The sequence below is a fragment of the Benincasa hispida genome, chromosome 1 (genome assembly GCF_009727055.1).
Source record: "Benincasa hispida cultivar B227 chromosome 1, ASM972705v1, whole genome shotgun sequence".
Taxonomy (NCBI): Eukaryota; Viridiplantae; Streptophyta; class Magnoliopsida; order Cucurbitales; family Cucurbitaceae; genus Benincasa; species Benincasa hispida.
The window spans coordinates 94,988,936-95,014,956 of NC_052349.1; the positions used below are offsets into that span (position 1 = coordinate 94,988,936).

Here is a 26,021-nt window from a genome sequence, read left to right on the forward strand (position 1 = left end):
TAAGTTTACCAAACCAACTGTCCAAAGAAGAATTCTACAAGGCTTGCAACAATATAGTAATATCCAAAAGGCCTGCAGCTTGAGTGATAATATTAAGTTAAACAAACCTAGTGTTGAACTCTCAAGGTTGTAGTGAACTTGGGCCCATCAAGAAAAGTTAAAGTCCTCCCAAAACACCGAGGCTCAAGACAAAAGGATAATTTCCAGCCAAAGAAATCTCAGTAGCTTCAAACATAGTAGACTCCCAACAAATGATCTTTAAAAATCCAAAAGCTTCCACAATACTTGTTAGAATCATTTTATTGAAAAAGTGTGCCACCTTTAAGAAATCCAAGGGGATCACCAAAATATCAACCCACATGATATGAATACCATCCAGTCCAAAGGGATCGCCAAAATCAATTTATTCATTAATCAAATTTGATTATGACTAAAAAAATTTTAGAAAATAAAATGGATAATATTTTTTAAAAAAATCATTTGATCTCTCCCCTTCAGAAGGATTAACATCATCTGTAAAATTGGGGAACAACATACAATAACAGCTTCTGGCATGATAGGTGCTTATCAAATTTGCTGGATTTCCCAGTCTCTACTCATGATCCTTGAAAAAGAATGAGCTCGGATTCATCAATCTTGACCCACAATGACAAACTATTGGGATTATATTTTCACAGACCTGACAAAGTGGATGGTTCTCCCCTACAACCCCATTCTCCACGGAAGATTAATGGGTATGGCTAGGATTCCAACTTCTTAATGAGATCGTTATACAAGGATCTTACTTGCAGCCACTACACAGCTCCAACATCCATATATGATATGACAAAATTTGGAAGGACAAATAGCAATCAAGTTTTTCTGCTGGGAATTAAGCCATAACTTCATCAACACATGATTACGCATCAGAATAAAATTCTAAAGTTTAGGTATGAAACACAATTCAACCTTTATTTAATTTAAAATATAAAAACAGGTGGGGGAAAAATCTGAATGGAATGAAAAGTTTAAGAAACCAATTATAATAATGTTCATTATTTCCTTTATTATGAAATTTTATATTGTACTTATTGTATTATATTTGCTGTATTTTATTATTTCCTTATTTGTAATTATTTTATTTTTTCCTTATTTGTAATTGGGTATTTCTTCTATTTAAGAAACCCCTTCCTCGTAAGATTAATAAGAGAAAAAATAATGTTTTTTAGCATGATATCAGAGCAACAAAATTTTTGAAACCCTAAAAACAAAAAAAAAAAAAAACCCTATTTTTTTCCTTTTTGAAACCCTAGAAAAAAGAACCCAGTCTTCTGTCGTCGCGATTTTGCAGTCTGCTGTCCGACCGTGTCTGCATCACCGACTGCCGTTTCCGCTATCGACCGGTTGCCGCTGTCCTTCAGCTATAATTTTCCTAGTTGCTGGTTCGTTTAAGCCTCTGTGCTGTTTTTTTTTTTCAGATCTACTGATTTTGTATTTTGGGTTTCCTTTTTTTCAACGATATGTCGGACATTAAGATACCCATCACTTGAGTTTGCGATAATCGTGGCCATTCAACCGGTCCCATTGTCCAAATAACTACCATTCGACTCAATGGGATAATTTTCTTTGTTGGTCCCAAAGTGTTCAGATGTATATTTGTGGACAAGGGAAGATTGGTTACATCACAGGAGAAAAAACCATTCCTAGTCCAGATGACCCTTCATTCACCGAATGGGACACTGAAAACTCCATGGTTATGACTTGGCTTGTCAATTTCATGGTCGAAGACATTGGTTGTAACTACATGTGTTACTCTACTGCCAAGGAATTATGGGATAATGTAACTCAGATGTATTCTGATTTGGGCAACCAGTCACAAGTATTTGAGTTGAACTTAAAATTGGGTGATATACGACAAGGAACTAGCTCCGTTACACAATACTTTCACTCATTAAAAATGATTTGCCAAGACCTTGACCTCTTTGATATGTATGAGTGGAAGCCTACAGAGGACCAAAAGCACTATAGGAAAACTATTGAAGTTGGTCGTATTTACAAATTCCTTGTCGGCCTCAATGTTGAGTTCGACGAAGTTAGAGGCAAAACACTTGGAAAAACTACTCTTCCAACTATTAATGATGTTTTTTTGTAGTTCACAGGGAAGAAAGCCGCAGGAATGTTATAATTTGCAAAAAAACCTATTGACTCAGTTGAATGCTTTGCGTTGGTGACTGAAAATACTGCAATGAAAGCTTCTAATCAAATCCAATAAGCCACATGAAAAGCCTCGTGTCTGGTGTGACCATTGCAATAAACCTCGACATACACGTGAAACTTGTTGGAAACTTCATGGAAAACCTGCGAATTGGAAAAGTTCTAAGTAACATGCCTTTAATGCTAATGTTGTTGACTCCAGCCCGTTTAATAAAGAGCAAATTGATCAAATTTTGAAACTGCTACAGACCAATTCATCATTTGGTAATCCTAGTGTTTCCTTGGCACAATCAAGTACTTGTCTTCAAGCTCTCTCTTACCTTAATTCATCTCCATGGATTATAGACTCTGGAGCTTCTGATCATATATGACCAGTTCCTCTTGTTTATTTGAATCATATTCTCCTGTGTATTGCAATGAAAAAATTCGCATTGTCGATGGCAGCTTCACCTCTATTGCAAGAAAAGGAACTATTCCTTTGACTACAAAACTTATATTACGTTCTGTCCTTCATGTTCCAAAATTAGCTTGTAACTTGTTGTCTGTTAGTAAACTCTCTAAGGATGCTAACTGTCGTGTTATCTTTTGTGAAACTCATTGTATCTTTCAGGATCAGGAATTGGGGAGGACAATTGGACGTGCTAGGATGATTGATGGTCTCTATTACTTTGATGAAGTTTCTGCTAGTCATAAAAAAGTTCAGGGCTTGAGTAGTGTTTATTCTCCTTCTGTTAAAGAAACTACCATGATAGATTAGGGCATCCAAATTTCTTTTATTTAAAGTATCTGTTTCCCAATTTAAGGATTTGATTGTTCAGTTTTTCAATGTGAAAGTTGCATTTTTGCCAAACATCATCAATCCACCTATTTGCCCAAACCGTACAAGGCTGCATCACCTTTTTCCTTAATTCATACTGATGTTTGGGGTCCGTCTAAAGGCATTGCTAAGCGAAAGAATAGGCACTTACTTGAAGTTGCTCGTGCCCTTATGTTCTCTATGAATGTTCAAAAATATATGTGGGGTGATGTCATTCTTACAGCTGCATATCTGATCAATCGAATGCCGTCTAAGGTTTTGAATTTTAAAACTCCTCTTAATCACTTCAATGAGTTTTTTCCGAATAATCGGTTGTCTTCTGATTTATCAATTAAATTGTTTGGGTGTACTACTTATGTTCATACTTCTCTTTCTCGAACTAAGCTTGATCCTCGAACCACTAAATGCATTTTTGTAGGCTATGTTTCTCATAAGAAAGCTTACAAATGTTTTGATCCTTTGGCCCACAAGTATTTTGAAAGTATGGATATGTCTTTTTTGGAAAACCAAACTTTTTCTTGCCCAAATTTTCGTAGGGGGAGATATCTAACCTTGAAGATAATTTTTGGGATACTTTATCTCTCCCAAACACCAATGGTCCTGCAATTATGAGCTCTAGTCCTTCGATACCAAGTATGGAGAGTTCTTCAGGGGGAGAAACACTACAAAATGACTCTACAAGTCGAAATCCTGAACTTCAAGTTTACACTAGAAGAAACTTGACTCAAAGAGTCAGAGATCAGACAATTGACTTATCACAGAACCAATCAAATACTCCGATAAATGATCCTGAAGATCCAGGTATTAGACACCCTACTCCTATTTCTCCTAGTTCTTCATCTCCTTCTAATCCTTTACCTGATGTCTCTGATCTTGATATTCCAATTGCCCATAGGAAAGGTACTCGTAAATGCACCAAATTTCCTATTGAAAACTATCTTTCTTATCATAGATTGTCTGACTGTCATAAAGCCTTCACATCCAAAATAACCAACCTATTTGTTCCAAGGAATATACAGGAAGCTCTAAATGATTTGAATTGGAAATTAGCAGTGATGGAAGAGTTCAATGCACTGAAACAAAATTGCACATGGAACATAGTCGAACTACCAAAAGATAAGAAGACGGTGGGATGCAAATGGGTGTTCACTGTAAAATGTAAAGTTGATGGTAATATTGGAAGGTACAAGGCCAGATTGGTTGCCAAGGGGTTCACTCAGACCTATGGCATTGATTATCAAGAAACATTTGCTCCAGTAGCTAAAATTAATTCTATTAGAATCTTGTTGTCTGTGGTAGTTAATTTTGATTGGCCCCTTTATCAACTTGATGTGAAGAATGCCTTTCTCAATGGGGATCTTGAAGAAGAGGTTTTTATGGACTTGCCACCTGGTTTTGAGGTGGATCTCGAGATAAACAAAGTGTGCAAGTTAAAGAAATCATTATATGGGCTTAAACAATCTCCCAAAGCATGGTTTGAACGGTTTGGAAAGGCAGTCGCAAGCTATGGATTCAGTCAAAGTCAAGGTGATCATACTATGTTCTATAAACATACTGGAAGTGGTAAGTTGGTCGTTTTGATAGTGTATGTTGATGATATCATTCTTACAGGTAATGATGAGACAGGACTGAATATCTTGAAGAAAAACCTTGCTAATGATTTTCAAATCAAGGACCTGGAAACCTTAAAGTATTTCCTAGTAATGGAGTTTTCCAGATCTAAAAATGGCATTCTTGTCAACCAGAGGAAGTATATTCTTGACCTACTGAATGAAACAGGTTTACTTGGTTGCAAGATAGTAGAAACTCCTATTGAGCAAAATTTAAAATTGGTTGCTGCAACTGAAAAAGAAGTAAAAGAAAAGAAAAAGTACCAGAGGCTTGTAGGGAGACTCATATACCTCTCTCACACACGTCCTAACATTGCTTTCGCAGTTAGTGTAGTAAGTCAGTTCATGTATGCTCCCGAGTCAGTTCACTTTGAAGCAGTTTATAGAATTTTGAGATATTTGAAAGGTACTCCAGGAAAAGGTATATTATTCACGAAGCATGACCACCTAAACATTGAAGTTTACACTAATGCTGATTGGGCAAGAAGCACGACTGATAGAATATCTACTTCGAGGTATTGCTCTTTTGTTGGAGGAAATCTGGTTACTTGGCGAAGTAAGAAACAAAGTGTGGTTGCAAGAAGTAGTGCTGAAGCAGAATTTAGGACAGTAGCCCATGGTATTTGTGAGGGCATATGGATAAGAAAACTATTGAAAGAATTGAATTTCTCTCAGACAATGCCCATACGCATCTATTGTGATAACAAGTCAGCAATTTCCTTTGCCCACGATCCAATCCTTCATGATAGGACCAAAGTTGATAAACACTTCATAAAAGAAAAGATTGATGCAGGAATAATATGCATTCCCTTTCTCCCGATAGAAACGCAAATTGCAGATGTGTTAACCAAAGGTCTTCCAAAGTGGCAATTCAACAAGTTGATTGACAAGCTAGCTATGAATGATATCTTCAAACTAGCTTGAGGGGGAGTGTTGATTATTTCCTTTATTGTGAAATTTTATATTGTATTTATTGTATTGTATTTACTGTATTTTATTCTTTCCTTATTTGTAATTATTTTATTCTTTCCTTATTTGTAATTGGGTATTTCTTCTATTTAAGAAACTCTTTCCTCCAAAGATTAATAAGAGAAAAAATAATGTTTTTTAGCAAATAATAATAATAATAAATGAATAATAAAAGGGATGGTAATGTAGAGAATTTTTTCCATGTTGACATATAGACATTGACATATATATCTACAAGGATGTATAAAGGGCTCAAAAGTAAAATGCATGCATGACTACATCTAAAAACAAATAATCTGACGTAAAAATGGAGAACTTTTGTTCAAGGGAGATAAAAAGACCTTCTGGCAGTTCTTAGTTGGCCTCGGTGCTCAGCAGTGCTACCTACAGCATAACAACCAAGCAAAAATTCCCATACTTCTGCCCTAATAGATGGATCCACACCCTGCCAAACCACAATTAAACTTCACTGTTTTATACACGGTAAGACAAAGAAGCATCGATAAAACTACCTGTTTTTGTGATCAAATACAAAGAAAAAGGCAGTTATTGTCTTTTCTGTGTCTTTGGAATTTAAAATCAAAGTTCTATTTTTTGTAATTATTATCTCACAATTTTGTTCACTAGATTACTAGCTGGTGACCATTTATTCATTTTTGTAACTTCAGTTATTTGTACATCTTTTTTCTTAATGAAATTAGCCTTTTATCAATAACAAAATACATACAAAGGGCAAGTAACTAGTTATCAAATTGAAGAGGAAACAACCAAACACGTACTCATGTAAAAGCTATTAGGTGTCAGGTGACAATGGATAGTCACGTCCTTTTTGGAGGCCTCGGGACGTTTTAAAGAGTCCATTGGCTTCCAATCATTCTTGACAAGGATTCAATTAAATAAGCTTGTAAGGCACCAACTGCTTGGTGATTGGCAATGGTTGTTCATGTGATTGGCAATGGTCATTATACTTTATTATGAAAAAACCGTTGGGTGGGAACCATCGCCCTTAAAGATGCTTTCCTGAGGCTTTATGCTCTATCCGACCACAAAGAGGCCTCCATTGCTCAATGTTGGAACCATGACCATCAAGCATAGAATCTTGGAATGAGACGTAACCTTACGAAAACTGAGATTGTGGAATGGACTACCATGTCCTCTATGCTCTTGCCCCCAATCATCAATCTTACTGCGAATGATACTTGGAGATGGATTCTTGATAAATCCGATTGTTTTTCATCAAAGTCAATCACTCTGCATATGACCTCTAGAGGACAAAATCAGAATGCTTCTCTCTACAAGAATATTTGGAAAGGTCTCAATCCCAAAAAAGGTCCGGTTCTTCCTTTGGAAAGTCAGTCATGGTAGCATAAGTACTACAGATGTTCTCATCAAAAAGGCCCCATTGATTTCATTGGCTCCTAATTGATGTGTTCTTTGCCATCAAAATAGTGTATGCATTTATTGATCTTTTGTGACTTTGCTCAATATTTTAGGAGAGAATTATACGGTACTTCAACTTCCATATGGTGTTCCCAAATGACCCTCTCACTTTGTTGAATGTGCTTTTGATTGGCCACCCATTCAAAGCTGAGAGGAAGATCTTAGTGGACCTTCATTATCAAAGCACATTTATGGCTCATTTGGAATGAACGAAACGAGACGAATTTCACTTTTTTTTTTATAATCTTTTATATACAACTCTTACTTGGTGTAAACTCACCCTATCTTTTTGGGATTACAGTCTTACATCCCTTACTACACAGTGGAATACTATTATGTAATCTCACGTGACAATTTTGCCCTTCTGTAATTTCATGATATTAATGAAATTTCTCTAACTGTTTCTCATTAAAAAGAAGAAAAAAAAGGAAAAAAAGGGTAAGGCACCAACTGCCAAGAGATGAGATTACGATGATAAGTAAGTTGCTCCTCAAATTATTCAATAAAACTCGATGGAGATTGAAAACGTGAAAAAAAGAAAACCAACACACCAATGCACACGGGCAATGGAAAAAAGATATGGTTTTTACTTTCATTATCTCTAGACTCCAAAGCATAAGACACGTGTGGAGGACCACTTAAGAAAATCAATCATATTAAGATGGCCATTATCAGCTTTCAAATGTACAAGGAAGTCGTGAAGAAGTTGGGAGATGCTTGATAGAGGTTTTTTCCCCCTCCTACAGGAACACTAGAAATGAATGTAAGACTAACTTTGGTGGATTGGGAAATTTTCCCCCTACCCATTTCAAAATGGGTTTAGGAGCTGGAAACCACAGAGTTAGGACAAGGCCTTCCTTGCTAACTAGGATTGGCGCCTCTTGAATGAAAAGGTCCACTATGGAGAAGGATAATTGGCCAGTAAAAACCCAAATGGCTCCCCTTCTCTATGGAGAAGGATAGCGCACACTCTAGCTTTCCACTAAAAATGGCTTTTTACATGAAAAGGTGGTGGAGGAGGAACTCAACGATCATCTCTCTACAAACCCTGTGCCTAGCCAAGACGAGGCCAAACTCCTCAAAAAACCTACTCCATACTGTATAAGCAGAATCACATCTCCGAAAAAAATGATCAAGATCCACCACCTCTCCTACGAATAATGCAACACGACACCACAGACCAAACAAGTCGGCACCTTCCTCAACACCCGATCCAACGGGTTAACTCTGGATTACCTGCCAAGTAAAAACTTACCCTTCTTGGGGATTTCTAACTTCCAAAGTGAGGCATAGGTCAAGACTCCACAAGGAGAAGGATTGACTGAGCAAAGAAAAAAGAACTTACACGAAAAACCATCAGTCGAGCTAGGCTCTAACAACAAACATTTCCTCCTTGGATTTCACCAGAACTCTCCAAACATGGAAAGAAGAGCAATAACATCCATTGTTCCCCCATTGGACAATAATATTTGTCATTAATGGCCAAGTTATTGGCTAGACACTGTTCGTTCTTTTCCAAATGTTGTGATTTTTTAGTTTTTTAGTTTTACTATTGTCGTTGGTTTAGTTATTGTCGCCAATGACACCAAGGCTAGTGTGTAGCCTTTAAATTAGGGTCCCCAGGCTGTAATTTAGGTATCATTCAATAAAGATTTGATTAAAAAATTCTCCAAGATTTGAGTTATATTAGTTTGGTATCAAAGCTATGAAACTGACATGGCTAAGAAAATTCCCACCACCTCCAGTAATGACGCAGCTCAAACTAGCAAAAGGGTTGAAAGTCTCATCCCAAGTTCAATATCTCAATAATTCCTTGGCATGGAAGAATTGAGGAATAATCAAAAGAAGTTCACCAAATGGTGAGGGCTTTAACCGAAAAGATGGATACAATGTCCATACAGCAATTTACAACTTGCAGCAAGGTAACAACCCCACAAAACCTTTATATCCTGGAAGATAGCAACTAATTGATACAAGAAGGCACCAAGAACAAGCACAAAACCTCCCACCTAGGAAGCATGAATACGGCTACGACACAACATAAACATGGCAACACATCATTTTAAAAATAAAAAAATCTAGGATACGGATACAACAAGAACACATTCACTAATGTAATATATATATCATTTTTATACAAGAAAAAAATTCAAAGTCAAAGAGTTGAGCATTTATATGTTTAAAAATTAGTTTGATATATTTTGCTCTCAAATTTTATTATTTTTATCATATATGTGTCTATTTAGTATATTTAACAAGTGTTCAATGCATGTCTAATAAATGCCAAACCTACTTTGAATTTGTATAATTAATGTCTAACACACCTATTGCACTAACAAGTATTTGATGCGTTCCTATGATTCTAAGAAGTGTCCAAGTGTTCGAGGTATGAAGATCCAAGGTTCTTGGTGCTTGACATTTCAAGAGATGGAGATGAACCATTTACTGCAAGAAATTTCAATCATCAAGAGCAAAGATGGAGGGAAACACCAAATTTTAACACAAAAACAATGACTACAAAATGAAGGTGAACCTCCCTACTTTTAGTGGCAAGTTCGATCTCCAGGCCTTCTTGGATTGGCCCAAAGAAGTAGAATCGTTCTTTGGCTACACTAGCACATCCAAAGATAAGAAGGTGAAACAGGTTAATTATAAGTTGAAAGGAGAGCCTCCACATGGTGAGATCAATTGCAAATCAATAGAAGGGGGTACGAGAAGGCACTCATCATTATTTAGTGAAACTTTGTACCTTGGAAACGGAATTGCAACTTTCTTCTTGTTATTGAGAGAGAAATTTCTTGTTCCTTGTTTAAAGAAAACAAAACAAAAACAAAAACAATTCTTGGCCAAAGAGGTTGAAACTAATGAAACGTTGGTTTCTCCCTATGAACAATGAGCAATTGCTCTATAATCAATACCAACATTGAACTCGAAAAACTTGTTTGATGGCTGATTGCTCCTAGAAATTCCATAGGCTAAGTGCACATTTGAGTATAACAACTATGGAGATAGGAGATCAAACTTTCAATCTCTAGGGAGGAAGGTCATGCCAATTATCATTAGCTCACTTTGGCCATAGCCTACGTGCGTCTTAAAATTTTGCCAAGTTCGAGCAACATCAAATCACCAGTCTTGTCGATGGTTTAAGAGAAGATATCAAGAAAAAGGTAAATTTACAGCCCTTATGTTATCTTACAGAAGTTGTAGTCTGTAACTATGGTGAGTTGGTGAGGAAAATGGAGGTTAGTCAAGCATCCTCAAACCGATAGCGAACACATGTGACCAAATACTGTCACCCTCAATCCTTTAAAGTTGGGGATCTCGTGATGGTTCATTTAAGGAAATCTAGGCTGCCTTCGAGTGTTCATCCAAGCTTCATCCAAAAAAGATTGGCCATTTCCCAATTAAAGAACGTTTAATGCCTACAAGGTTGATCTTCCCCCACACTTCAAAATCACTCCTGCCTTCAATGTTTTGGACCTCATAACTTACCATGCCGCAGATGGTTTTTACTTGCCTGTTTAGTTAACTCAAGGATGAGTTATCATTAGGAGGGAATTGATGTAGCGTACTGTTTCTACCTCTCTTAGTTGTTTACCTATTTACTGAGGGCTTAACCGTGGCTTTAGTCTTCTTTTATTGTTGGATTGAAAGTTAGTCTTTTGCTGCCGTCAATGCCCAAGTTATCGGTTAGTTACTGTTGGTTCTTTTACCAGTGCTGTAATTTTTTAGTCTTTTAGTTTTACTGCTGTCATTGGCTTAGTTACTGCTGCCAATGACACCAAGGCTGTTCTCTGTAGCCTTTAATTAGGGGTCCCTAGGATGTAATTGAAGTATTAGACAACAAAGATTTTGATTCAAGAATTCTAAAAGATTTGAGTTACATTATCGTAAGTATAGAAAAAGGGGGAGAACCTAAGAAATAACTTTTTAAGATAGAATCTCGGCATTTTTTTATGGTAAGACAACATACCCCCAAAACTATTGATTTGAGTGTCTTCTGAAAGCCAAGAGCCTTTCCATCACTATCAAATGCCGCCAGCCACTTCTCTGGCTTGAGCATTCTGTTTACCTGCACCATGGGAACAGCGCTCCAAATTTTGCATGAACACTAATAAATAAAATGTCATTGTCATTCAAACTGCATTCAGAAATCATGCAGAAAAAAATATCGTCATGGTAACTAAATATCTAAACAAATTCATGTTTTCTATATGCTACAAAAAATGACCAAAAGAAATGAAACAATTTCAAACGAAAATAATATTCAGAATATTTTAAACTCTTACGTATTTTATTTCAAGGACAGAGTATCACTGTGCAGAGTACAAGTATGACTACAGTGTTAGGCCCCCCAATAGTGAATATTTATTCTAGAAGAGGTAATAAGGGAATTGGCCAGGGGAGACAGCCCGTTAGAGGTATAAGTAAGTTTTGTTAGTAATGTTTTCCTTGTGCTTGTATTTTGAATAAAACATGTTTTCCTTGTGCTTGTATTTTGAATAAAACAATTGTTCTAAGGTATTCCTAGAACTCTCAAAATTAAATTGCTGCAGAACGATATGTTATTTCATATTGTAATTGTTGTTTGGCAATATTATCGTTATGTAAGGAAGTATTCTTACCAATCGAGGAAAGGTTGGGGTGACATATTCGGAGATAAGGGGAATAAGACTTATCCATCCTGAGGTGCATCAGGGAGAAGATGACCTATGAGATACGAGAGACTCAACGGCTTTAAATACGTTAGTTAATAAGTTAGCCAAAGGGAAAAAAAGAGACGCAGCTACTTCAGCAATAACGGAAGTCTCATTAAGAAAGAGGAAATGGCTGAAAGAAGATGAAGAACCTAGAACCTCCCAATGAGATGATGGGGGAGAATCGTCTCGTAAGAAAGAGGAACATGATTGAATTAAGTTCAAGTAAATAAGATGTTGGTCTTCAATGGAACAAATCCTGATGAATGGTTATTTAGAGTTGAGCAACACATTCAATTACAGCGACTGTTTCAACAAAGAAGCTCACAATGACAGTAAGGATGTTTTATCATTATTAGCCTACAAAGGAAAGGGTGTTACGTGCGTGTTTCTTAGCAATCAAGCAACAGGCCACAATGGCAGAGTATTGTTAGATGTTTGAAGAGTTGTTACTGTTGCCACATTTAACCGACAAGGTGCTAGAGAACACCTTGACTAATGAACTAGACCCAGTCACAAAGAGATTTTTTGTTTTCAACCTGGTCGTTGGAAGACACTATGAGAGCAGCCAAATTAATGGAGGACTGCATTGAAGGCAGTGAAGTTGGGTCAAGATCCAAGAGCTACCAATGAGCCCAAAATGTTAGCTAAAACGACCATTAAGCCATCTAATGCCCTTTCTACACATACCATCACAATGGCAAAGAAAATGCCCATCAATCATAGGGATTAACCCTACAAGAAGTTGGCATACATAGAGTTTCAAGCAAGACGAGAAAAGGGTATATGCTACCATTGTGAAGAAAAATGTATGGTTGAGTATTGTAGTAAGAACAAGGAACTCTACTCATAACATGTGAGAGTACTCATAGCAGTATTGGGGAGATGATAGTAGTAGAGTAAGTGTATAATGATAATTAGTTAGAGGTAGTTTGATTATAAATTTTTAGTTGGGGTTTGTAGGAGGGGGTCATATTTTGGTAAGTCAGTCCTCAAAAGGCTATTGATATTTTAATCTCTTTTTTTAAAAAAAAAAAAGGAAACGAGCCTCTTTATTAGAAAAAAAGAGACTAATGCTCGAAGTACAAGAGAGTTATACTAGGAGCATGAATAAAGAGAGAAAAAACAGAATGAGATAAACACGGCAAAACTAAACGAAAGGATCAGGAAGCGCACCCAGGCATCTCAACTAGGTTGACACCCCCTTGGCGCCATCATCATATCCATACATCAGTACAAAATCTAAGGAATTACAAGGAAATTGATAAAGCGATAAACCGGAAATAAAACTAGACAACAAGCCTAAGGAGTCGGGGAGATGAAAGCCTGCCAATTCAAATTTATATCTTGAATAGAAGTCTTTGAAGTCGTCGTTTAAGGAGCACCAGGCTTAAGCATTTCTTTGAGCAGAGTCAAACCTAGCCCTCCAACAAGTTTCTTTGTCATGAAAAATTCTTTGGTTTCTTTCAAACCAAAGATCTGCTAGGATGGCCTTAACCATATTGGTCCATAACAATCTTGGCCTCTTTTTCAGAAAAGGGCCCAATAGAAGTTGGATTATGTTGGATCTAAAATTATTTCCAAACACCCCAACGAAGTTAAAGATGTGGAAGAAATTCCACCAACAACTTTATGAGTATGTGCAATTGAAGAAGAGGTGCTACAAGTCCTCCTCTTCCTTTTTGCATAAAGGGCAAATGGAAGGCGATAAATAGGCCGAGTGGAGCTTTCTTTGCATGACCGAGGAGCAATTTAGGAGACCAAAGAGCATTATCCAGATCTGGATGTTGATTCTCCTTGGGCTTTTAGTCTTCCATAAAACCTTGAAAAGGCTTATATCCATCGGGGATGGAGGGGAGAGATGTGCAAAGAGAGATTTAACTGTGAAGATGCCTGAAGCTTCCAAAGACCAAGACCTTAGATCTGGGCTTGCTGAGACTGATCTTTCTGAGAGGGCAAGTAGCAAGTCCTGAAAATGAATTACTTCCTCCTCTTTAAGCAAACGGCGAAAAATGATGGACCAAGAATTCAGAGAATGGTCCCAATGAGAAGCTATTGAGCCCCTTGGCAGTAGGGTAATTCTAAACAAACTTGGATAGAGTGTGGACAAAGAGGTTGAGTCTAACCAAGGATCAGACCAAAAACCTATTCGAGAGCCATCGCCAAGGATGAAAGAGGCCAAAGACTCCACTTTTGACCAGCATCTTGAGATATTAATCCAAGGGCTTCTCAGACTATTCCCACATTTCCTTGAAGGTACCTTTCCCATAGATGCTAGTGATCACTTGTCTCCAAAGGGAGTTTTCCTCCATCATATAACGCCAGCCCCATTTAGCAAGCAAGGCTGAGTTTTTAATTTTAAGCCCCCCAAAACCGAGACCTCGATTTCTTGAGGACCGAGACACAATATCCCATTTTACCAAGTGGTTGATTTTGCTTCCTTTATGGCCTTCCCAAAAGAAGTTTCGAATTAATCTTTCTAAAGATGAGGCCACAATTTCTGGCATTGCAAAGAGTGACATATAGTACGATGGGAGATTGGAGAGAATTGAGGTGCAAAGGGTTGCCCTTCCTCCTCTTAAAAGATTAAACCTTTTCCATTTGTCCAATTTTCTATGCACCTTTTCTATCACCAGCTGCCAAAAGGAGGTAAATGAGAGGTAGTGGTTCAGCCTTACAATTAAGTAGGCCAGCTATTTGTAGCAATTCCCCACCTTCTATGTTGACTCCACTAAGAGCTGATTTTTCTCAATTCACCTTCTGACCTGAGCACCATTCGAAGAGACTGATTGCTTCTTTTAGTTTTAATAACATTTTGCTATCATAGTTACAAAAAATGAGGGTGTCGATTGCAGATTGGAGTAGTGGAACGTGAATTTTCTCCTTACCAACCACAAAACCTTCAAACAGGCCATTTCCGTACAGCTTGTCAATGATGGCACCCAACACTTCACTTACTAAAAGGAAAGGGGACAGCGGATCACCTTGCCTAACCCCCCTAGAAGCAAGAATGCGGCCTCGAGGTCTTCTCTTTATAATAATAGAGAATTTAGGGCTTTGAATGCATCCCAAAATCCAAGAGATCCAACGAGAGTCAAAGTTTTTTGCAATCAGAACCTTTTCTAAGAAGATCCAATCCACCCGGTCGAATGCTTTTTCCATATCGAGTTTAAGGATCCAATCCTTTTTCTTTTTCACTCGATAATCCTCCACCACTTCATTAGCTATTAAGACAGCATCTAGTATTTGTCTCCCTTCAATAAAAGCATTTTGAGATGGGCCGATGATGTAGTGCATGACTTTCTTTAATCTTTCAGCAAGAACTTTTGCAACAACCTTGTAAGTTAAAGTAGTAAGGCTGATCGGCCTAAAATCCTTAACGGATACTACATCTTCTTTCTTTTGAATGAGGTAAATGAAGTTTTCTCTCACACATGCATTCAATCTTCCCCCTTTGTGAAAGTCTTCAAATAGCTTGATAAAGTTGTCTTCAAGGGCCAAAATCTTGAGAGGAACTCCATAGTAAAGCCATCTGGTCCAGGTGCGCTTTATTTTTCCCCAGGAATTTAATAGCCATAACAATTTCAGCTTGAGTAAAGTTTGCAATAAGTGAAGAATTTTGTGGTTGTGTTACTCAAGGCCAATTTAAGAAGGCCGAAAGGTATCTGTTGTCGGGGGATCTTGTGTATAAGGTGTCATAGAAACTTAGAATAAGTCGTTCCACTTCATGCGATGATTTAGTAGGCACCCCTTGTTCATTTAGAAGCTCATTGATTAGATTTTTCCTTTTCCTTGCTGCCAAGAATCGATGGAAAAAACTAGAGTTTTCATCTCCCAACTTCATTCAATTTAACTTGCATTTCTGAATAAGATCTCTTTCTCCCAGCCTATAAATGATCATTAAGTCGACTTTTAATGTGGAGATGTAACCGGCCACCTCAGGATCCCAGCCCAAAGATTCGATCAAAGCTTCTTTCTTAGCTATTTCTTTCAATAAGGCCTCTTCCTTTCTGGTTAGGGATTTCTGGTGATTTGCTAACCAATTTTTCAGTGCAGCTTTAACCAATCTGAGGTTTGCATTGATAACAAACCCTGGCCACCAGTTATGTTGCTGTTTTTCCAAGAATTTTCAATGAAAATGACACATTCTTTGTTTGATAACCAGCTGTTACAAAATCTGAAGGGAGAGGGGCCCCAACTAAATGTGCCTGCAATTAATAACAATGGAAAATGGTCTGAGCATAGACGTACCTGGCGGATTACTCTTGAGTTGGTGAAGAGTTTATCCCATTCCTTATTGATGAGGAATCTGTCTAGTAGAGATTTAGAAGAAGAACCTCCTCTCCTGGACCAAGTAAACTTCCTATTTGATAAGGGAATTTCCAAAAGGTTGGCTGCATCAATGAACTTATTAAAACCACAATCCTTAACGATGGATGTTAAGTGATCTAGAATCTCTGATGAGGGTAATGGGGAGAAGCATGAGGAGCAATGCTCCAAGGTTTTTACCTTGTCTTCGTTGGAGAATAGAGTCTGTAGATCCAAGTCGGTAACAGCTTCGTGAGCATTAACTTCTTGGGCTGTAAATAGTTCCAGGTCTTCCAATTCTGCACTACTAACATTGAAAGGAGATTCTAACTCCAAGTTTTCTTTTCTCTTTGTACTAAAAGGGGAACAAGGTGAACCTTTTACGAAGGTGTTACTTGAATCAGGGATGGTGAAGTTTGAGTGATTAAACTGCTTGGAAGAGGAAGAGGGAATGTTTGAGGAGGGAGAAGGGATTTGAATTTTTGTGCAACAAACCTCTAGCAAGTCCGAGTTATTTTCTGCTATAGTTAGAAAGATACTTCCCGAGATCTCAATTGGTTGATCATCTGAGTTGAGAGTTCTTTTTTCCCCTGAAACATCATCACTAGTTTTTGTCCATCTATTGATGAAAAAGATTCTTTTTCTGACAAAATATTTAGGAAAAGGTTTCCGATTATTGACTTGGTTCTGACGAGAAGTTGAGAAGATAGAGGGCTTGATTGGAGAAAGGCTTGGATTAATATTTTCCTTGGTTAAAATATAACATAGGGAATTTGAAGGTCGCCCTTTTGTGAGTTGTCCTGCCAAAAATCCTATACCTCTTCGGGTACTCCTGCTTTAATGGGGAACTCCTGAAGTGGCAAGTGGACTGCCGAGTTAAGAAGCTGCCCGGGGTCAGTAAAGTAATTCCCTTTTTGAATAAAGGGTGACTCTTCATATTCCTTTCTCCCATTAGTAATTTCAAAAACGACTGTGGCTAAATCTTTTCTTTTTAAAAAAGCCTTATCGCTTTCTTCTGAAAAACTCTCGCCCGCATTTAATGAATGAGGATTGCTTAATAAGAGGCGCTTCGCTATCTGTGTTGTTTGTTGTAAATTCTCGCCTAACGAGGCTTTTGGATCCCGCGAGAAATCTGGGAAGGACTGGGAGGCTGTAAGAAAAGACCATTCGGATTCCAATTCCAATTTTTCAGCACCTTCATCCTCCAAAACTTGATTTAAACGAATTACATCTATAGGATTTGAAAAGCACTTAGTGGATAATTCTCCATATGTGATGGCAGGCGCATCTAAACTCTTAATATCTCCAAAATTCAGAAATAAATTACCAAGGTTTTGGTTCTTAACTTCAATGGTTACAGGCACAAAACCACAGAGGTTTTTCTTGACTTTGATTTTGGCTTCCTGGCAGTTTGTGAGGTTGAGAGTTTTTGCAGCTATGGATTCGAGGCCACCAAAGTATGCTCTGATTGCTTCAAAAGTATTTTTACTCCAAAAGTCTAGGGGAAGATTCTTAATTGATAGCCAACCCTAGAGCCTTTCATGACCGAGGGCCTGTCGTGCCTTTTCAAGGTCCATCTTTCAAATAATAAATGAAAAGAACCAAATAATTGCCACTTACCATGAACTTTAATCAGATCTTCCAACTTGCCTTGCCCAACCTTGACTAATGCTTTTATCTGCGAACAGGGGATTAATTTGGACACTAGACTTGAAGGCCACTCTTAACTCTTCAGCTATTTCCTTCCAATCATTAAAAGCAAATAATCTAGAAATGATCCAAAGGTTGTGAAAATCTTCATGGTATACGTTGGTGTCCTTCTACACCCAAAAGAGATTCCTACTCTGTTTTGCCTTGACTGGGACAGAGGGATGTGGCTGATTAGTGAGGAACCTATTTGAAGACTCTGGATCTGATAGACTAAAAGGTTTTTCTCCTTTCACCACTTCCGAAAAGCTTCTAACTTGAGTCCTTTGGGGAATAAACACAGGTCTGGCTGTGCTGTGGAGAGCCAAATTCAATGAAGCCTTCATCGACCTTGGACTTTCCTGTCGAACTAGAGGGCTATTGATGCAAGAACTAACCATTTCATTGAAATCTTGCCAACCAGCTCCATAAGGTATATAAATGTTCTTCCTTCCTCCTGATGAAGACCAAACTGCACATTCCACGAACCAAAATTCTTTGTTGCGAAACTTGGCTAACCAAATAAAACTCTGATCAACTCTTTCCTTGAGTAGGAAGAATTCAAAGGTTAGAGCACTCAAAAGTCTACGAAAGTTGTTGTGAAGCGTGCTGAAGCAGTTGAAAGGAAAGTCTTTTGGCCCCTTTTCACGTCATCCACCCAAAAACCATTCTCTCCTTGCCACATACAGAAGTAATGATCGAGGATGCAGCAACTTTTTATCTCCATTGCAATAGAGGGCATAGAAAGCAAGCTAAAATGGCGGAGGGGCGAGACAAATAAGAGTAAGAGGATAGGAGGGGTAGATGAGGAGTAGAGGGGGGAAAGGGGAAATGGATGGAGAAGAAGAATGGAAGCTAGAATCTGTTGATCGAAAGGGGGGGGGAGGCCGGAGGGGTTGGAAAGGGAGGAGAGAGGGGAGAGCATTTTTTAATGTGAGCAAACTTGATATTTTAATTTCTCTTGATATTGCAATATAGTTATCTTTGGGTTTTTTCTTGTTTTTTCTATGTTTTTTATACAATAACATAAAAGTGGACAAGACAGAGGAAATAGAAATGGAAGAAGCTGGGAAGAAAAGCCTGTGATCACTCAAATGATGGAAGTGAGTCCACTTGTTGAGCTATTGTTGAACTCCATTGTAGGGTTATCCATGCCATAAACCATGAAGTTGAAAGTATTCATTAAACAGTAGGACGTGGTTCTTCTGGTAGACCGCAAAACAACCCACAATTTCATCTCATAAAGGTTAGTAGAAAGTCCGAAGTTTCCTTTACCTGGGAACGTGAGAGGCCATGCGAGGAAAGAGAATTAGGCCACGGTCGTGAGCATGCAAGAGATGACCATTGTGCAGGATTTCCTTCCCTTGAGTTGGAAAACTTGATGTGATTTCATGAATGCATACCCCCGTGGATTGGAAAAATTGTGCATGATGTTTGTTGTGGGATCATTGAATATTATCGCACGGGGGAAGTATCATTGGCCAAGATGGAAGTATCCTTTAAAATGTTGATCAAAACATAGCAACCTAGAGACCAAGGGTTCTTAATCAAGTTCAGTGCAATGGAAATACATAATGATGATGAGTCCATGGTGACAGAAACAAGCATACCAAAGTTAGACCGATTAATTATTGACTACGAAGATGTTTTTAACATGCCTGAAGGACTTCTACCATCTTGAAAGATAAATTGTCATATACAGTTGAAAGAAGAGAATGACCCAATTAACGCAAGGTCATATTGAAACCCTTATGTGCAAAAGACGGAGATAAAATGTTTGGTCGATAAAATGTCGAGCCCATTCTCTAGCCCTATGATTTTGGTTAAAAGAAAGTTGGAAGTTGGCGTTTTTGCGTAGACTATCAAACATTGAACAAAGCCATCATACCGGCAAGTTCTTAATTCCCTTACGGTTGGATGAATTCCATGAGGCAAGAGTGTATTCTTTCTCCAAACTCAATTTGAAGTCAGGATATCATCAATTCGAGTCTTTGAGGAAAGGATCCTTAAGATGGCATTCCGTACTCATAAAGCGCATTATTAATTTCTCGTAATGCCCTTCTAACTCACAAACGCACTAGAAATGTCTCAAGCGTTGATGAATCAGGTGTTTCACCCATACCTTAACGGTTTCCTCTTAGTTTTCTTTGATGACAACCTTCTTAATAGTCCTAACCTATCTATCCAAATCCATCATCTTTGTGTAGTTATGAACCTATTGAGAGAGAATTGTTAATTCGTTAATTTTAAGAAATGCCAATTTGTCTGGGAGAGAATCCAGTATTTGGGACATTGGATTTCAACTCAGGGAGTTAAAGTTGATAAAGAGAAAATTCAAGCGATGCTCCAATGGCCAATCCCAACTACGGTCAAAGAATTGCGAGGATTCTGGGGGGTAATAGGGTATTATCATAGTTTGTGGCTACTTTTGGGTCCATATCATCTCATTTGACAATGTTGACCAAGAATGAATCTTTTATCTAGAAGGGCGAAACCTCTAAGGATTTCAAGAAATTAAAGAAGGCAATAGTCCGTCAAACTTCCTGTATTAGCCTCATAAGATTTTTAGACACCCTTCGTGCTTGAAATAAATGCATCTAAAACAAGGGTAAGAGTTGTGTTGATGCATAACCAACGTCCCATTGCACATGTCAGCCAAATTATATTGAAAAGAGCTCGTACTAATAGTCTATGAAAGGGAGTTGATGGCAATAATCTTGGCAATACAGAAACGGCTCCATTACTTGCTCTGACATCATTTCACCATAAACACTTCCTTTCGGAACAAAGGGAATGCAGTCAGAGCATCATAAGTGGGGTATGATTTTGATATGCAATGTATACCTGGGTTGGAAAACAAAGCGGATAATGCTTTGTCAAGGATGCCTCCATTAGCACAATTCGTTGGCTTAACCATTCCTTCCATCATAGATGTTGGAACGGTGAACAAGTGAATGAGAACCTAAAACTAGCAAAAATCATGACGAAACTCCGGTAGGATGTTGCCAATGTAAAACATACGATATGACAGGGCAAGCTATTTTACAAGAAGCGAATAGTTCCAACTGTGGATTCGACACTTTCGCCTACGAACGCCCATACATACCACGACTCAGTGATGGTGTCATTCAGGTTAAACCTATAAGTGTTTCACATGTGAGCTATCCTCTCATCCTTTTTTCTACTAAGTTTATCATCGTTGTGTTTATTTAAGAAGGAGTCAGGCAACAAAGGTTTTCCATATCAATTGTGTCAAACACCGATAAGGTTTTTGTTGGCCATTTTTTGTTTGAGTAATTGGTTGTCATGGGTTGAATATTGGTATAACACTAATTTCCATGCTTCTATCAATTTGATTTCATTCATGATGGTCTACGGAGGGTGTCACAGCGTCTAATAGCCTATGGGGAAACTCCTACTACTAAAGGAACGTTTGTGACTTAGCCATTTTGGTCTTGAAATGGCAAAGGACGTTAACTTAGAACCGTATGAAGTTTGTGGATTTTAAAAAGGCAAGATGTCAATTTTGAATGGGAAATTTGGTGTACCAGAAATTGTGGCCTTATAGGCAACTTTCTTTGGTGAAGAAGCACGGTGAGAAACTCTCCCCAAAATTTTTTGGACCTTACAAGGTCTTGGAAAAGATGGGCCAAATCGCCACCTAGAATTGCCTTCAAAAACGTTGATACACCCTATTTTTCCATGTCTTGTAGTTGAAACCAGCCATGAGGGTGAACATGTATGTGCAAACCACGCCACCACAAATTAATGAGTTTGAATGGGTTGTTGAACCCAAAGATGTTTTGGCAACTTGATGGAATGAGGTGGATGCTAATTGGGAGGGCTTTATCCATTAGAAGAACTAGTCGAAGTTTGAAGTGGCATGGGAATCCTTCAACAAAATGAAGAAGCAATTTCCCCAAGTTCCACCTTGAGGACAGAGTGTTCGATTTTGTCGATGACGTTGTTAGGTCCCCAATAGCGTACTTATTCAAAGAGTAATAAGGGAATTGGCTAGGGACAACCCGTTAGTGGGACGTGAGAAGTTTGTTAGTATGATTTGTTGGGCCAGTAGTGTTATAACAGTGAATACTTATTCAGGACAACCCATTAGTGGGGCGAGGGAAGTTTGTTAGTATGATTTGTTGGGCTAGTAGTGTTATAATAGTGTGTAGTCCTTCGGTTATGTTTTCACTATGCTTGTATTTTGAAAACAACGATAATGTTGCCAAGTGGTCTACTATGCTAGGAATATTATCCGTAAAGATATGTTTTCTCCATGTTTCTCTCCAGAATGGGTAATCTTGTGCATAGTTCCTCATCTAACCATCTATAAACCAAAATTAAATCTTGTATAGATTTCTCGAGCGAACAAAGTCTATCACTTTTCCCATTAAAGAACCCAATATAAGTATTTTGGAATATAAACTTACCTCATCAGAAGTTTTCGGCCTATAAATGTCCAATTTCAAGGTGAAATACAGTGAGATAATAATTTTCCATGTAGGAATCATATACTTCACTGATGGCACAAAATATTATAAAAGATAACCAAATGCAGGTTGCCTATCAAAGAGAAAAAGGGAGGTAAAACAAAACCCCAACCAGGAGGTAAGAAAAGCTTCTCCAATTGTTTAGATGATAACATTAGCTATAATTATGGAAGTGGGAATCACGTTTACACCAAGAAAGTGCCAAGAAAGGTAGATTATCATAGATAGGGCCAAAAGGCTGCTCCATATCTTTAAAAATCTTGTTGCTCCTCTCCTTCTGCAGTGTCCAGAGATGGGCTTTGTTAATTTTAAACCAAAGAAGCTTCTTTTCATGCTTAATAGAGTGGCCCATGAACATGAAAAGAGCACCGAATACCAATCAAAGAATGTGATAATTCAACTATCGTGAGATATGAATTGGCAAGGACGAGGGAGCCCCTAATCCTATTACGTATTCAGTATTTCTATCTGAAAAGATAGAATACAAATTATAGGATACTACTCAGGCCCGGAATTCTCTATACATATTAAGTTCATTGCACTGATTATCACTTGGATGATAAGTGGACTAGAGCTTGTAATTCCGTTTGGCTTTTTTTTATGTAATTCCGTTTTATTAATGAAACAAAAATAAATAAAAATAAACCGAAGAGATGAGGAAAGAAACAGGACAACATACAGAAGCGTTCGATCACATGCATACGCATAGTTGATGAGAGTCTTACAGTTATAACAACCTTTATGGGCGATTGTGAAAGGCATGGCTCGCCAATGTCTCGCACAATCAAACCCACTTTCTGCAAACTGGCAACGCCGGCTTTTGCACAAGTCCATTGCTTATCAGCTTCTCCACCAGAAGACATCACAATCCAAAAACCCCAAGACCACCCTTCTTCCTTGATTCAACGACCTCTGCTACCATTTCCCGGGAAAAGTCAGATGAATAGACGCCAATACTGCAGCAAGGAACAAGTTAAAGAAATAACCAACTCTACGAACAGATAATCAATAATCATGACAAAAATGGTAACCTGGGCTGTAGCCTTTTTCCCTGAAGAAATCCGGTGCAAGCAAAAAGAAGTAGAAGAAACACTTCTTGATAGAAGAAAAGATGAAGAAAACAAATGCGGCATGGCATGAAGAAAGGGAAAGGAATAAGCAATCAATGGATGATTGGTATCATTGAGAGCACAGCAAAATGAATCACATGATGGAGAGAGCGAAGAATTGTCTGGAAAGCTGGGATTGAATAAGGAGGAGCTGAAGATCTCTCAAATTTGCAAATAGGTTTAAACTTAGGTTTGTGTAGAGGTGGGGGAAGAGAATCTCCCTCGCCATTTACGCAACAGACCGTTTCCTTTCATTTCTCTCACTCGTCTTTTTTTTTCTTTTTTTTTTTTTCCTCTTTTTTCAAACAAAACATAGAAGCAATGCAATTGCAAAGCAACACAACTTGAGCATTGTTTTGTAAATATATAAATAAATAACATTTATAAATATATAAACCCTCGTGAAATCGATGGCATATTATCAAAGAGTTAAATTACAAATTCGAAAGTTAAAAGTTTAATTTACATAATTTTAAATTGATGACTTTCGATAATCATTTTATGGGTTGTTTAGGGGTGATGAGTTGATATAAGATGTCTGGAGTTCATACATCTGAAGAGCTCATATGTCTAGAGAGTTTGTATGTCTATAGAGTTCATATATTTGTGTTTGAGAGTGTAGAGTTGATATAGGATGTCGGGTATCTAGTGCAGCTTTTCTAACTCTAAAATAATCTGTTCAAATGATTTACATTTTTCTTTTGAAACTTTTTACTTAAATAATTCTATCCATGGTTTGTTTGAATAAAATATTGATTGAATTTTTATTAAGTAGGCATATTTTTTATAATCTAGGATTATGATCTACGTTTTAGTTTTAGATCTTTTCTTCCAAAACTTTCTTTTAAACAAAAGCAATTATTTTACAAATTTGATTTCTATTGGTTGATTTGTGAAGTTTAGACACCTATTTAGAACCATTGATAAAGAAAAAGAATAAGGATATATATTACGTGAAATATCATCAAAATGCATATATAATAGGATGCCCCTATCGATGGTCATTGTACTTATTGCTCAAAAAGCAAATACAAGCTCGATCATCTTCCTCCAGACAAAATACAAAGAGCGTTGATTCAAGAACTAAACGAAAGATCACCTCATTGATTCATAAACAAACCGACAGGATACAATCCAATACAAATTCATAATCCGAAAATAAAATAAATCTAACCTTAAGACACTAAAAATTGAAGGGAATAGATGAAGAAGGAAGCCTGACTTCAGCCTCCATGCATTCAGCTCCAAGAATCGGCCTATACCCCCAAAATTCAGCCTTTTTTACCCTAAACGAAAAGGTGAGTTTATACAAAAAAAAAAAAATATATAGGCAGCATCGCAATGCTTGGAATAGCACTGCAACATTGTTACGGCAGAAGGGATGCATCAAGCAAGAAGTCCAATGTTGGCCTCAACGCGCATGCGCCTTAAGCTCGTCCGTCAAATGTCGTAGCGTCACAATGTTGTTGGAGAGCATTGCAATGTTGTTGCTTCTGCCAAATACTCGCTACTCAATGCTCGATAACTCGATACTAGATCCTCGGTCACTTGGTAGCATTTTCTTGATTACTCTACAACCTTCTACTTGATGGTACTCGATGGTGCTTCATACTTGGTGAAACTCGATGGAAATTTGGTCTTTTCAACTCTTTCGAAGACCAGATGTTCAAATTAACTTCATATTGCTTCAAATTAACCCCATTCTTCATCAAATGATTAATTATACCTTTTGATTGCTCGATACCTACAAAATAAGGAAATAAATGAAGGAACTCTAAATACAGAGGACCTTTGAGCGGAAGCGGGTCGTCCAAACTCCATTATGAAAGAACTCATACATTTACAGTCATACTAAACAGATTATGCATTAAATCATAAATTACAGCATGCTTTGAATTAAATACAAAGGATAAAGAGACAATACCTTTGAAGAACACTTCTTCAAGCATATCCCTCGATCACACACGAATGCAATGAGCAAAAACTCGATCTCCCTCAAACAGCAATGAGCAACAACTCGATCCTCGAACAATCGGACACTACCACAAGATTACCTTGGTATTCTCTATATGAGAATCCAAAAGTTGTGAGCTTTGGCTTATTTTAGATCGAGGGAAGATTTAGAATGGAGGAGGAGACAATCGAGTAATGGGCAGTACTACTGTATAGAAGATAAAGTCTTATCACATAGACTAGATACTCGATCGTTTAGATATCAAGGCTATCGTATAGTCTCTCTGAAGCTATCGTGTAGTAACTCGATATTTAATCTGATAACTCGTAGAAACATTATAAAACTATTTTCATTTTATCCTACTTAGCCATTAAATCGTATAACTACCCACTAAGAATGAATGTGGAGAAAAATAAATTTAATTATCAAATAATTAATAAATTATAAATAAATACAATAACCAACTTATCATATTATATTTATAACCTATAGTTTTAATATTGCATCACATAAAATATATAAACCATAGTTCTTTTTCTATTTTATGGCATTTAATATAAATCATATTTATATTGAATTTAATAACTATGAATCTAATTCATAGAAATTTTTTTTTGAATCATATTCAAATATTAGTTCCTCCAATCAAATAATAATATATCAAATACATTATATCAATTATAACATATACAATTGAATTAATTGAATTATATCATATATAATCAAATTCTTCTTGTTAATTTGA

General features: G+C 37.4%; 1 protein-coding gene across 9 annotated transcripts in view; it reads right to left on the reverse strand.

Moving 5' to 3' along the window:
* The window catches only part of LOC120075279 (small G protein signaling modulator 1), a 38,283-nt gene extending 14,630 nt beyond the window's left edge, over positions 1 to 23,653 (reverse strand). For 2 of the 9 annotated variants that reach the window (XM_039028503.1, XM_039028512.1), the window contains exons 1-4: positions 23,245 to 23,653; positions 22,939 to 23,169; positions 11,003 to 11,140; positions 5,931 to 6,034 (exon numbers count right to left, since the gene is read on the reverse strand). In XM_039028503.1, the coding sequence (XP_038884431.1) occupies positions 5,931 to 6,034; positions 11,003 to 11,140; positions 22,939 to 23,076 (380 nt within the window). In that variant the 5' untranslated portion in view covers positions 23,077 to 23,169; positions 23,245 to 23,653. Of the gene's footprint in view, positions 1 to 5,930; positions 6,035 to 11,002; positions 11,141 to 22,892; positions 22,918 to 22,938; positions 23,170 to 23,244 lie in introns of those variants that run through there. The other 7 variants (XM_039028537.1, XM_039028519.1, XM_039028529.1 and 4 more) reach the window with 7 other exon arrangements.
* Positions 23,654 to 26,021: the final 2,368 nt, after the last annotated feature.